Genomic DNA, 12,008 nt, shown 5'->3' with positions numbered 1-12,008 from the left:
CATTTTTATCGTTGTGCAAAAAGTAGCCTGTGCAAAAAATCATTCTTTAGTCAGCAGTATATTGTTACAGCAAAGAAACTCCTTGTTTTAAAAAGCCAAAAAAGAAAAGACAGATGGAAATATAATTTTCATGATAGATGTTTTTATTGTTTATTCTATTAAAAATATAGTTATTGATACAAACTTTATGTATAATAAAAATCAGATAGATAATGGCAAGGGGCTCTCTTTGTTAAATATACTGAAACAGTTTTAAAAAATCTTACTATCACATATTGTAATCAGGTAATGTAATCACATAATTATACGCAGTCCAATTAGAGTCCAGTCCCGTTAGAGTTTTTATACGTCCTCCCATCTGTGTAGAACTCCCAAACCTTCAAGGCTGGTGGCATTATCATTGTAACGTAATATAATAGTAGATACAGTAAGCGTAGAAATTTTCGTTGAATTTGTTGGCCAATGCATGCTGAGATTAGCATGTTCGTCATGAAGCGTTTTAAAAATCTCTCCGGATATCCGTATAACCATTTACCGGTAGGCTTTTACGGATAAATACCGATCACATCAAACCGGCCGCGGATACCTAGCTGACACCGAAAATGATTGGTTTCCTCGGTATCGAGAATCCCTCGGTATCGGTAAAAGCGGATAACCCAATACCGGCCCATCACTAGCGTAGACACAGATGTAATCGCCCTCCATGTACTAACTTCAGTTTCTGGACCATTCTAGCTATTCACAATTCATTGCAGCAGTTTACAGCATGCAACACCATTTTCTCTAAGTTTTTTAAGTTGGGTATTTGTTAAGCCTGGTTCCCATATCCATTGCGAGACTTCGGCGGTAACATGCGCAGCAAAACGCTTGCGACGCTAGGCGGCATCTGTTCACATAAAAGCAACATCGTTAATAATATCGTAAACATAATTGCGTAATCAAATAAAGTGTTCGCTCCGCCATGCCGTTCCTATAATGGTGACCTTTACCCGTACAGTGCATTTCGGGAAGGTTTTGCCTGCGGTCTTTTGCGAAATTTGAGCAGTGCGTAACTATTGTGATGCCGCCGGCAACTACCGGCGGTACCCGGCGCGTAGGTTCCCATTTCACCGCTGATAGCCTGTGGTGCTGTCGCCGGTGCTTTGCGACATATATGGGAACCATGCTTAAGGCGCACGAGTCATAGTATATCGTGGACAATTGTCCATTTCCATCTTTTATCTTATCTTTTGTTTTTCTATTTTCTTTCATCCATATTTTGTTCATTCGAATCAAATATATTAATATAATTCAAAAATATTAAAAAAATTTTAGCAAGTCTGGGTGTACAGTCACCGCATAGTTGGTGATCATACATGAATATCTCGGACAACTTCGAAATTTACAGATTTTTGGATCACCAGGAAACGCAATCGCTTAAGCTTCGTAACCAATTGATATAGGGATGATCTAACCCAGAGATGTCAAACTGAAGAGAACAAGCTGAACTGCTCACTTGAATTATTTTCGTACGCTAGCTTCATTTGGTCATTTAGTGAATAACGGATTTTGCTAATACTCCAAGCGAAAAGCATCCACTGTTTCCATACTGCAGATGATGCATATTTGGAGTTGTGCACACATTAAGCTACCGTGTGTTCAAGTGTTCCAATGGACATTCACGATGTACAGATGAACACAAGCTCTTTGTTAAAAAACATAAGGAATTTTATACCAGATGTCATATCGCTGTACTCTTGCCTCAATTGACAACACGCTTTTGCGAAAGGAATGTCTGAAGGGTGAAAAATGTTTAAAATGGAATAATATGTGTGGTACTTTCTTACGAGTGATAGTACCACAAGAAATTCGCACAATTTTCATTTTTCGCAAGCATGAAAAATTCGATAAAAATTTGCGAGTAACAAAACTCGCTTTATTTGCGGGTTTTCGCAGTTTTTATCTTGAGGACTTGCGGATTAACCGTGTCATGGAAATGTAGAGATAGTTACGCAAGCTTACATTTCAGTCTAGAGCACATAGATGAAATGTAAAAGAGGCTGTGAGGAACCTACCAGTGGTGTCTATAGCTAGTTGTTGAACGGCGTTTGACCTCGAAGGCACAAGATAGAAAAACTAGTACTATTGTATCTCAGCGGGCTCTTGTGATAGCAAAGCTCTCGTGATAGCAAAGCTACATAGATAGATATTAGATATTTTCATACCTACAAACTATGCTAAGAACGCTTACCCATGTACTGCTCCATTCTTTCTGAAGTCGACTTGAATGAACTTGCCAAACCTACTCGAATTGTCATTGTGAACTGTCTTCGCATTCCCGAAAGCCTGCAACAAAATCATATCAACGGATATCAACAGACATCTGAAGTTTTATGTTTTCAAGAAAAAACCAAAATCTGTAAAAATTTAGACCTAGTTTACTGATGAGCATCAATACGCGCTGACATGGTCAGCCTAACGAAACGAATTTATTAGCCGACTCCAAGTTCACAAAGTTGGTCATCATACTATCAGTTCTCATTTGTTCACTTTGACATTTTGCATCAACAGATTTGGAGTACACAAGGAGTAAACATGCAGAAGGGTGAAACACGCTGAAGTTAATAGAGGTATTTTACGAATAACACGCCACAAAGGGCATTCGAGACTTTCGTTTATACTTGTTTTCGGAGCGTTTCTAAGTTCTTTTTAAAACATATTCGCTGACAATCAGTTAACCAACCATGCTAGCGTCGGACGGGTGTCAACACGCTGGATTAGCGAGTGAATTTGCTAAACATTTCTCGGGTATGCTTCAGCCTTGAGACAACCTAATAAACAGCAGCGTGTGTTTAAAAAATGACTTTGAGTCGCACGCTATACAAGTTCTGACAGGATAAATAGAGATGAGTAATAATATTAAACAATATAAACTTATTGATTAAAAAAAGCTGCGATATTCCAGCAAGTAAGATGACCCTTGCACATCAAAATTCAGGACTCTAGGAACATGACTCGGAATGTCATTTCTACATGAAAAGGCAGTTCAGGTCAATTAAGCACATCTTACAGTACAAATATCCATCACAAGTGGTTGTTGCCACAAGTATGTGACCAGATATCGTACAACTGGCAAGGTGAACACGATATCAGCCACACAGCTCTACGATTTCCGACAACAATAGCTCTGGGAAGGGGTAGTAAGCAGACGCTGTAGTTCTAAAAATATAGTTATGAATGAGCTACGCAGACTGTGTATTCTTCGTACGCTGTCGCCATGGGGAGCATCGCAGAGGGCATAAGGCCCTAGAGAGGAAGGATAAGTCGCTATCATTTATAACTTGAGATAAGCTGACCAGCAGCCGATGCTAACCCGCCTATAAGGTTTTTACATTAAATCTCATAAAGAGAAGATTTGCTGATTCACTTTGAAATGATAAGATGAGAGAAAGGTTAAAGTAATGCAAGACGGTTGCTGACATTTACTGCCGCCTCATGTTATACGTGGGCAGCGGTGCAGGCCTTGCTCACGGACGGGTTATGCAAGACAACAAGACTTGCATAATACTTTCATATGTATACAGAGAGAATATACAGACTGCATTGGAGTACAATTGAAAGGATTATATCCCTAGCTGCCAGCTGCCCAATAGGGATTTATGAAGCACCATCCTAACGTATAGCTCATGACAGAACAAGGACATAGATGAAAAAAGCGGCCAATCAGAAAGTCAGAAGGTGGATGTCATGCGAAATCACCTGTTAGTTGTGACTAGTAACTACTATTAGAGCATACAAACAAAGGTTTCATTTAGATATGATCATCATCAGACAACCGAGTCAAGAAGGAAATATAATGACATTAGAACGTGAATACAAGGGATGAATCACTGTGTACAGCAGTCAAACAGAGCCCCCTAGTCATGTTAAGTGTCTAATCATAGGACACTTGCCGCTTGTTGACAGCAAGATGTCAAAAGTCAAACCACAAATAAAGAAGTAATATATAAGACATACAAATGCAATGACCTGCTATACTATAAGCTGAGTCAATGGCGCTTTTACTAGGTAAATAGCATTTGATCAAATGAGTCACCATTATCTAGAGAATAATAATTCATCCATTGAAATTTGCTGAATATAAACTCATTCCAAACAATGTGGGTAACTGAGCAGACAACTTCTTATGTCAGAGAGTTATAATGTAGCGCGGTTGTCAACTTAAAATCAGTCAACATATGTAGCTCATTACAATGGTGCCACGCCGTTATGTTCCTTCAAATCTACCCCAAGCTCAATATAGCGACCAAAAATCATAATAAACTCTCGGCACCTCGAAACACGTGTTATTGGCTAGTTATAAAGTAAATGAGCTCAAAACTTTAAAGTTGTGAGATTACTTAGCAGACACATGAGCTGAGTGTTTGCACAGCTAATAAATGCAGTAAATAGATATCAAGAGCAGCGCAACATCATCAAAGGTTGACTTGCAACAAAATTCACATTACAGTTATTTAGTATCAAAAGGTTCACCATGTCTTACTCTGTTGTGTTGTAGGTGCAAAATATGTGGAAATGTGATTACAAGCTCTTAAAAGCTCAAAAATGAAAAGCCGCCCGTAGATATGAATCATTGTATTTCTCTGACGTAGTCATTACATTTGGTTATTGTTTTGTCACGTGATGTTCTCAAAACTGTTCTGTAAAACTTATCGTAGTACTAGTTTATGACAAACGCTTCGGGTTTTACCAAAAACCCTGTCTCAAATATAGATGCTCGCCACTTTACAGTTTTGTTTCGGCTTGATCTAATAGTCAAGTCGTAATCTGATCATGTGACCCAATTCTTCGCAAATAATTTCTGCAGCACTTTTAGATTATCACAGGTGACCAACAGACTCGTCATGTTTATCGGACAATGATATGTACTCCTTGGAGCTAAGGTTAAAAAATTAAACGAATTTTCACGGTAGGTTATAAGATATCAGTGCTGAAAGTGACAGCATTACAATGACGATAAATTAGACGCGTAAGAACAATAGACATGGTTTTATTGAATGGGCGAAGTATAATTTTGAAAATATTTCGACGAATGAGGTTGCATGAAAGTGTAAAATGAAGCCATTTTGTACAACTACGTCCCATTTGAGCCGTTTTGGAAAGAGATTATAACTTCCGGCAGTCTCGTGATGGCGGCGATTAATTTTTCGCTTTTGAGCTTTTAAGAGCTTGTAATCACATTTCCACATATTTTGCACCTACAACGCAGCAGAGTAAGACACGGTGAATCTTTTGATATCAAATAACTGTAATGTGAATTTTGTTGCAAGTCAACCTTTAAGCAATGGATTCTGTTTCAAGATAAACGCCAATGGGCTAACTACCACGGTAGTGCCGAAGTTAATTTTTGGAATAGATGGTCATCAATTTGTTCTTTGGCCAAGAAATGCTGCATAAGTCCCAAAAAGGGTGAGTCAATATGATTAATTTGACTGGCTCGTGCTGTGGGTCTCCGGCTTGGCATTTCAATAGTGAGTTATGCTGTCTCAACTAGTAAAATTATGTATTAGCCCAAAGCAAATCGAAACTGGTTTCATACAAAGCTTGCTATACCAGCCAAAGATGTCAATATTCTGTAAATGTTGGTAACTTGTTTGTTAGAGAGTTGGAGAGCACTTTACCAAGCCAGTAAATAAGGATAGAGTGTAGGCTACGTGGGAAAACATCAAGAAAAAACACCTGTAAAAATTATTCAAAATAACTTACTGAAATGTCGAATTTTTGAGAAATATGTATAAAATACAATACAAAATGAACTAGCAGCAAGCCGTGATGTGCGGCATATCGAGTTTCTAAAAACCTTTGTTTACTTCTGAAAGGACTAAACAAATATCATAAGGAAATTTTTCTTAAGAAAAACCATAATTACGTTGAGCGCGTTAGAATTTGCTGTCAAAAATATCGCAAACTGCCAAAATCTGTTCTATAAGGTCTGACCCGATAGCCCCAACACCCACCTCAAGGACGGGCCCAGCCCCAAGAAGCGTCTGCTCCACACCGTGCCCGTGATGGTTCTGCTGCTGACCCAGTTTATTCTGGGTCAAGTGATGTAATAAGAAGTTTGTATTTTCTGTTTTTCCTGATCCGCTTTCCCCCGATATCACTACAGCACAAATCAAGACAAACTGTTCACATCTTGGCAAACATATTCAATGGCAAGAACTGCAAGTAAGCCAGAACCATAAATGTAATGAGGGAATCCTTGGAATACAAATGATCTGTCATCTCCCAAACAGCGGTCTATCACTCAGGCAAAGTACACTGTGTCAGTGGCCCCTCATCAGATATATCTATCGCATCCTTTTGGGGAAGTCCGGGATATTTCTCTTCTAGTAAATTAGTTCAAGCGGCTAGGTGACGGCGCCAAGTGTTGGTATTTTAATCAATCACCTCCTTAAAGGTTGGCAAGTGTAATAGGTATGTGCACAAATATTCTATAGTGTTGCAAGTAGGTCGTGTGGCGTAGTAGATAGCCCGCCTGTCTGCAAAACTGGAGTTTTCAAAATCAATTTCAGAACGAAGCGGTTTGTTGTCCTAAAATTTTATCGCTACAACTGGACACACAATGACATAAAATACTGAGATACTGTATATATAGATCAGCACTTCATCCTACTAAAATTTGTTGACCTTGTGAAGCACCATAGCTCAATAGATAACGTTTCAGAAGGTCAAGATAGTTTTGGTAACAGGCCGCAGCTGTATATCCCTAAAAGGCATGACATACCGAGTGGGAGGGGTTTGAGTGCAAGAATCAGTCTTAAGTTGAGGAAAGTGTATTTGTTTTCAGAACAACTTGCCTAAGTGAATCCAGATTTGCATATTTTTATATATCACAAACATCATAGCGCCATCGATCCTAAAAATGAGATGCCCCTTCCACTTGCCCACGTGGAACCACGTTTTGATCAGATAAAAGCAGAGAAGAGGCAGGAAAAAAGTCAAGATCATAAAGTGAGTCATTTTTTTTTTCACCTTGCCGATGCGTGAAAATATTAAAACCTTCTTAGAATGACCTTCTAATAGCATATTGTTTTCATAAAGTCCAAATATGTCTGGTCTGTTTTTCATTTCGGTTTGAACCTTTTTGTACGGTTCAGAGAAGGGGTATGGCTCTCATCAGTGGCAGATGATAGTGGCAGATGATAGTGGCAGATGGCAGTGCATGATAGAAATGATTAGTTAGACTCTGCGACAAGGACATTGCCATAGAGCCCATGTGGAGATATCTAACTGAAAACTGCAGTTACTATCTTGAGAAAGGTCAAACAGGTTTTAACAGAAATCCATGTTGATCGAAGATATTAGTTATGAGACACAGGAAGCTAATTTTAATAAATCCTTCGTAACTAGGATTGTGGTAACTGGCTGGCTCAACTCCGGCGGGCTGGGATTGATAACGTTCACCATGATACATTGACTAGCTCCGTGGTATGTCCGGGTAATTGATTGAGCATTACGTGGAAGTGACAAGGGAATTCAAAAAAGTTCAATCCACCCACTCATGACACACATTTTTTATTTCAGATGAAGCTTGCAACTACAGTCATACTTCGACTTACAAGCTTAATGCATTCTGAGACTGAGCTCGTATGTCAATTTACTCGCATGTTGGTGCAATTTATTTATATATAGAGCAATTAAATATATATTGATTGGTTTCCATACACTAAAAAATGCAAATAAAACACTCGAAACAAGATATTGTAACAAAAAGAACATGTTTGTTATTGTCCTAATTTACCACATACTTTCAAATAGCAACAAATAAAAAATAATGCAAGGAAATGTGATTAATTAAAATGTAAAATTAAATAGGCCTACGTACATACAATAGCAGCTAACGCTAGCATTTGCCAGAGAGGGAGATATAAGCTATCCATCGTTACAACAGTTGACTTTGATAAATTTAGATTTTATCAAAGTCTTAAAAGACAAACTTAGAAGCAAACCTAAAAGCAAACTTTCATTTTTAACTTAATTAACGTAATTGAAAATTCTTCGGCATCCGTAGTTTAAAGTTTCTCGCTGGTTAGCTAATTTTTCCTTTGTTTCGCTCTCACGACTAGCCGGCCGTTTTAAGATAAACCTATCTAAGGACGTTTGCCTTTGTCGCCCTTTCAACATGTTGCGATTAGGACGAACTCAGGTGTCGTCACAAAGGGTTAATGCACGACCACTAGCCAACTTGTCCGATGTCTATTTTTTATAGTTTTGATAGACAGAACCGGCCTTTTCACATACGTAGCATCGTTTCAGTTACGCTGTCACCGGCCATATGTTTATCTTTTATCCCATGCCTGAGCAGTCTCTCCATCAGCGGTCGTGAAGATCGCCGCGCCGTTTAGAAACTATGGTTATTCCTTTTGCGAACTAAATGCCCTGAATATAATCCTTCTGTTTGATAATTGTAGATGTATTTTTGTCATATCGCTGAGCTAGCTCAATCACGCATACACATTTCGCATATTTTTCAATAATTTTCCGTTTAATATCAATTGTTATCATTTGCTTTTTCTTTGCATTATCTTTCATTTTACTGGAAAACTTTCGGTCTACGCACAGCACTTTCAATTCACATAATTCTGCACTGAAAATCGCACACAAAAACACGGTACAAAAGTATAACCCGAGCAGTAGAAAAATACAGAGTGATGCTGTTCTCATAAAACGCCTCCGACATACTTGGCCACTGACCCACGTGCTCGTATCTCAAACATGGCTCGTATGTTAGTGCTAAAACTTGCTTAAAAGCTTACTCATATCTCAAGTTTCTCGTACGTTGGAGCACTCGTAAGTTAGAGTATTACTGTAGTACCGAGCCAAACATGAGTAACGTCCACCTTGTTCAGGTAGTCGGAAACACTTAAAAATTCTTTTGAAGTGAGACATCTGCAATCTTGTTTCAAATCAGGAGTCGTAAATTAACTGAGAGTTCTAGCTCAAGTATTGCAAGGCAAGTAATGTAAGTACAGTATTGTTCATTTGATGTAAGTACATTATTGTAAATCATGTGATGTAAGTACATTATTGTAAATCATGTGATGTAAGTACAGTATTGTAAGTCATGTGATGTAAGTACAGTATTGTAAGTCATGTGATGTAAGTACAGTATTGTAAGCCATTTGATGTAAGTACAGTATTGTAAGTCATGTGATGTAAGTACAGTATTGTAAGTCATGTGATGTATGTACAGTATTGTAAGTCATTTGATGTAAGTACAGTATAGTGAGTCATGTGTTGTAAGTACAGTATTGTAAGTCATATGATGTAAGTACAGTATTGTAAGTCATGTGATGTAAGTACAGTATTGTAAGTCATGTGATGTAAGTACAGTATTGTAAGCCAGGCAGCAAATAAAATACTCAAACTTGAGAGGCTCTTCATGAACTAAGCCTCCATTGGTTACATCGAGGATTGCACCAAGTGATGTTGAGGCCAGCATAGCAACAGACATTTTTAAAGAGTGATGACAACAATTTTGGGATAAAATAACCAATGTTTAAAAACAAATCAACCTATGTTATTACTCGCATGTTACTCATGCAATTCCTTCTTGGTGCAAGTAAAAACTACACTTCCTTGAAAGGTCAAGAATGATCAATTATTGCAGCTTACAGATATTCATAAACTTAGAGTTACCTTGTGCAAATTGATTTCAACGATAAACAATTGACAATCATCACCAGGTCTTTGGGGGAAACTCCGCAGGCAATCACTGTGGCTACACACTCAGCTAGACTGTGGCATATAATGTGTATGCTACACGGTGTATGCTACACGGTGTATGCTACACGGTGTATGCTACACGGTGTATGCTACACGGTGTATGCTACACAGTGTATGCTACACAGTGTATGCTACACAGTGTATGCTACACAGTGTATGCCACAGTGTATGCCACACAGTGTATGCCACACTGCATAGCATACAGATATTGATAGTTGAAGATATTGTAGATTGAAATTTGGAAATGAGCCAGGGTAGGAGAAATGATTCACGGATGCACAATGGCAGCCATGTAGAAATTCAACTGATATCCATTACTTTGTTCATAGGCATCATTCAATCTTTTACCATGCATGTATAGTCTAATATAACATATAGTCTAATATAACATATATAGTCTAATATAATATATAGTCTAATATAACATATAGTCTAATATATCATATAATTTAATATAACATATAGTCTAATATAACATATAGTTTAATATAACATATAGTCTAATATAACATATAGTCTAATATAACATATAGTCTACTCTCCATAAAGAAATCACCAAACAGAGAGTTACTCACCGATGCACTGATCACTCTGAGTGTCCAACATAGAAGTGAAAGCGGCATTGGCGACAGCGAATATATGAGGTGGGAGGCCATGCGCTCCACCCTGATACATAGCCACACATTTGGGATTGTAAATGCGAAAGAACTTGAACGGATTAATAGCTATAAGGATAGTCCCGACATAAGTGTATATTGTGTCTTCGTAAAAACGCTTTTTTAAGTTCTCCAACAGAGTTGTTTCGTTTAGATCAGGCAGCGAGCAGAGGTCCGCATAATTTTCTCCTGCTGTTTTTTGTGCAAGAAATTTAACGAGATACTCATCAAGAGAGCCGTCTATGTGGTGCGAGCAGTCAGTCCACGAGAGAGATCTGAGGAAACCGCCAGGTCCACCCTTTCTCACCAAATAGAACCTGAACAAACAAAATTAGATTATAGTCAGCAAAACCTAAATGGCATTTGGTGGATGCTGAGACCACTTTTATGATGTTTCGGGAAGACTAAGCCTCAGCTGTAATGAAAAACAAGGCAAGTGGACCTCAGTGACTCATTACTAGTACCATTTTGTGGACACTTCTGCGGATCACTTTCTATTATGGGTTCGAAAAGACCAAAAAATTTCAGTGGCGGGCAAACACAGGTGGAATTCAATTAAAGGGTGGTATTGTATTTTTAACCCTTCTTTTAAAGTGGCGTTCTATTAGAGGTGGCATTCTATTAGAGGTGGCACTCAAATAGAGCTTTTTTGGTAACTTACTCTAGCTTATCCTGAATAGAGTTTAAACTAACAGAGTAACTTTTGTTTATTTATTTTTCAATTTAGTTTTCTACTAGCTTTTAACTGACAGAATTGTCAGAATTTTTTAATGCTGAGTGGTGAAAAATACTTTGTATGCCAACAGATGCTTTCTCCAACTTTATGTCGCATGTCAGAAAATTTGCATGAGGTGATCAATCGTAGGTGAAGTATTGACTATGCCCTTGCACGCCAATGAAGTTATAGCATTTTATATAATACACAGCTTAAGACGAGACTAGAGTCTAGAGCGAGGAAGTTGTAATGATATCAAATGACACCAAAATATCTTACTATTTATTATGGCAACCTCGTTATAAACCGTTACAAACATCAGTGTGAGAAAATCTATTTTATAGAACTAAATTTTTTAAGTTTTGGCAACTCTGAGGTTTATGGTGAGAGCATTTCTGGTTTCCATACTACATAAATACAAAAGGAGTAGGCATCAACATGAGTAGCCTATATGTAAATGTATAATACCAGTGACAGAAATGAAGCCATTTGCAGTACAATAACATATTTAGAACAGGAAACCAGTCTAAACAGCATTCATGGGAAGTGAAGAAAATGACTACATGATTGCAATAAACACTGTTTTAAAAATTAATAGAAGTTATTGAATTACTAGACTGCATAAGTAATCTTTACTTAAACGTTGACTTGCAACAAAATTCACATCACAGTTGTTTGGGATCAAAAGATTCACCATGTCTTACTCTGCTGTGTTGTAAGTGACAAATACGTGGAAATGTGATTACAAGCTCTTAAAAGCTCAAAAACGAAAAGCCGCTGTAGATTGGAATCTATTTCTTTGACGTAGTCATTACGGTTTGGTTATCGTCTTGTCACGTGATGTTCTCACGTGAATTCAAAGGCCAATA

The 12,008-nt window shown here is 37.9% G+C and overlaps 1 protein-coding gene across 6 annotated transcripts in view; it reads right to left on the bottom strand.

The window, feature by feature from the left end:
• LOC137392310 (unconventional myosin-IXb-like) overlaps positions 1–12,008 on the bottom strand; it is a 119,468-nt gene that overhangs the window by 88,459 nt on the left and 19,001 nt on the right. For all 6 annotated transcript variants that reach the window (XM_068078983.1, XM_068078982.1, XM_068078988.1 and 3 more), the window contains exons 4-6: positions 10,344–10,741; positions 5,997–6,142; positions 2,231–2,325 (exon numbers count right to left, since the gene is read on the bottom strand). In XM_068078983.1, the coding sequence (XP_067935084.1) occupies positions 2,231–2,325; positions 5,997–6,142; positions 10,344–10,741 (639 nt within the window). The remainder of the gene's footprint in view (positions 1–2,230; positions 2,326–5,996; positions 6,143–10,343; positions 10,742–12,008) is intronic.

The sequence above is a fragment of the Watersipora subatra genome, chromosome 3, assembly GCF_963576615.1.
Source record: "Watersipora subatra chromosome 3, tzWatSuba1.1, whole genome shotgun sequence".
NCBI lineage: Eukaryota > Metazoa > Bryozoa > Gymnolaemata > Cheilostomatida > Watersiporidae > Watersipora > Watersipora subatra.
Note: the sequence above shows the minus strand (reverse complement) of the source record. Positions and strands in the feature narration are given on the sequence as shown.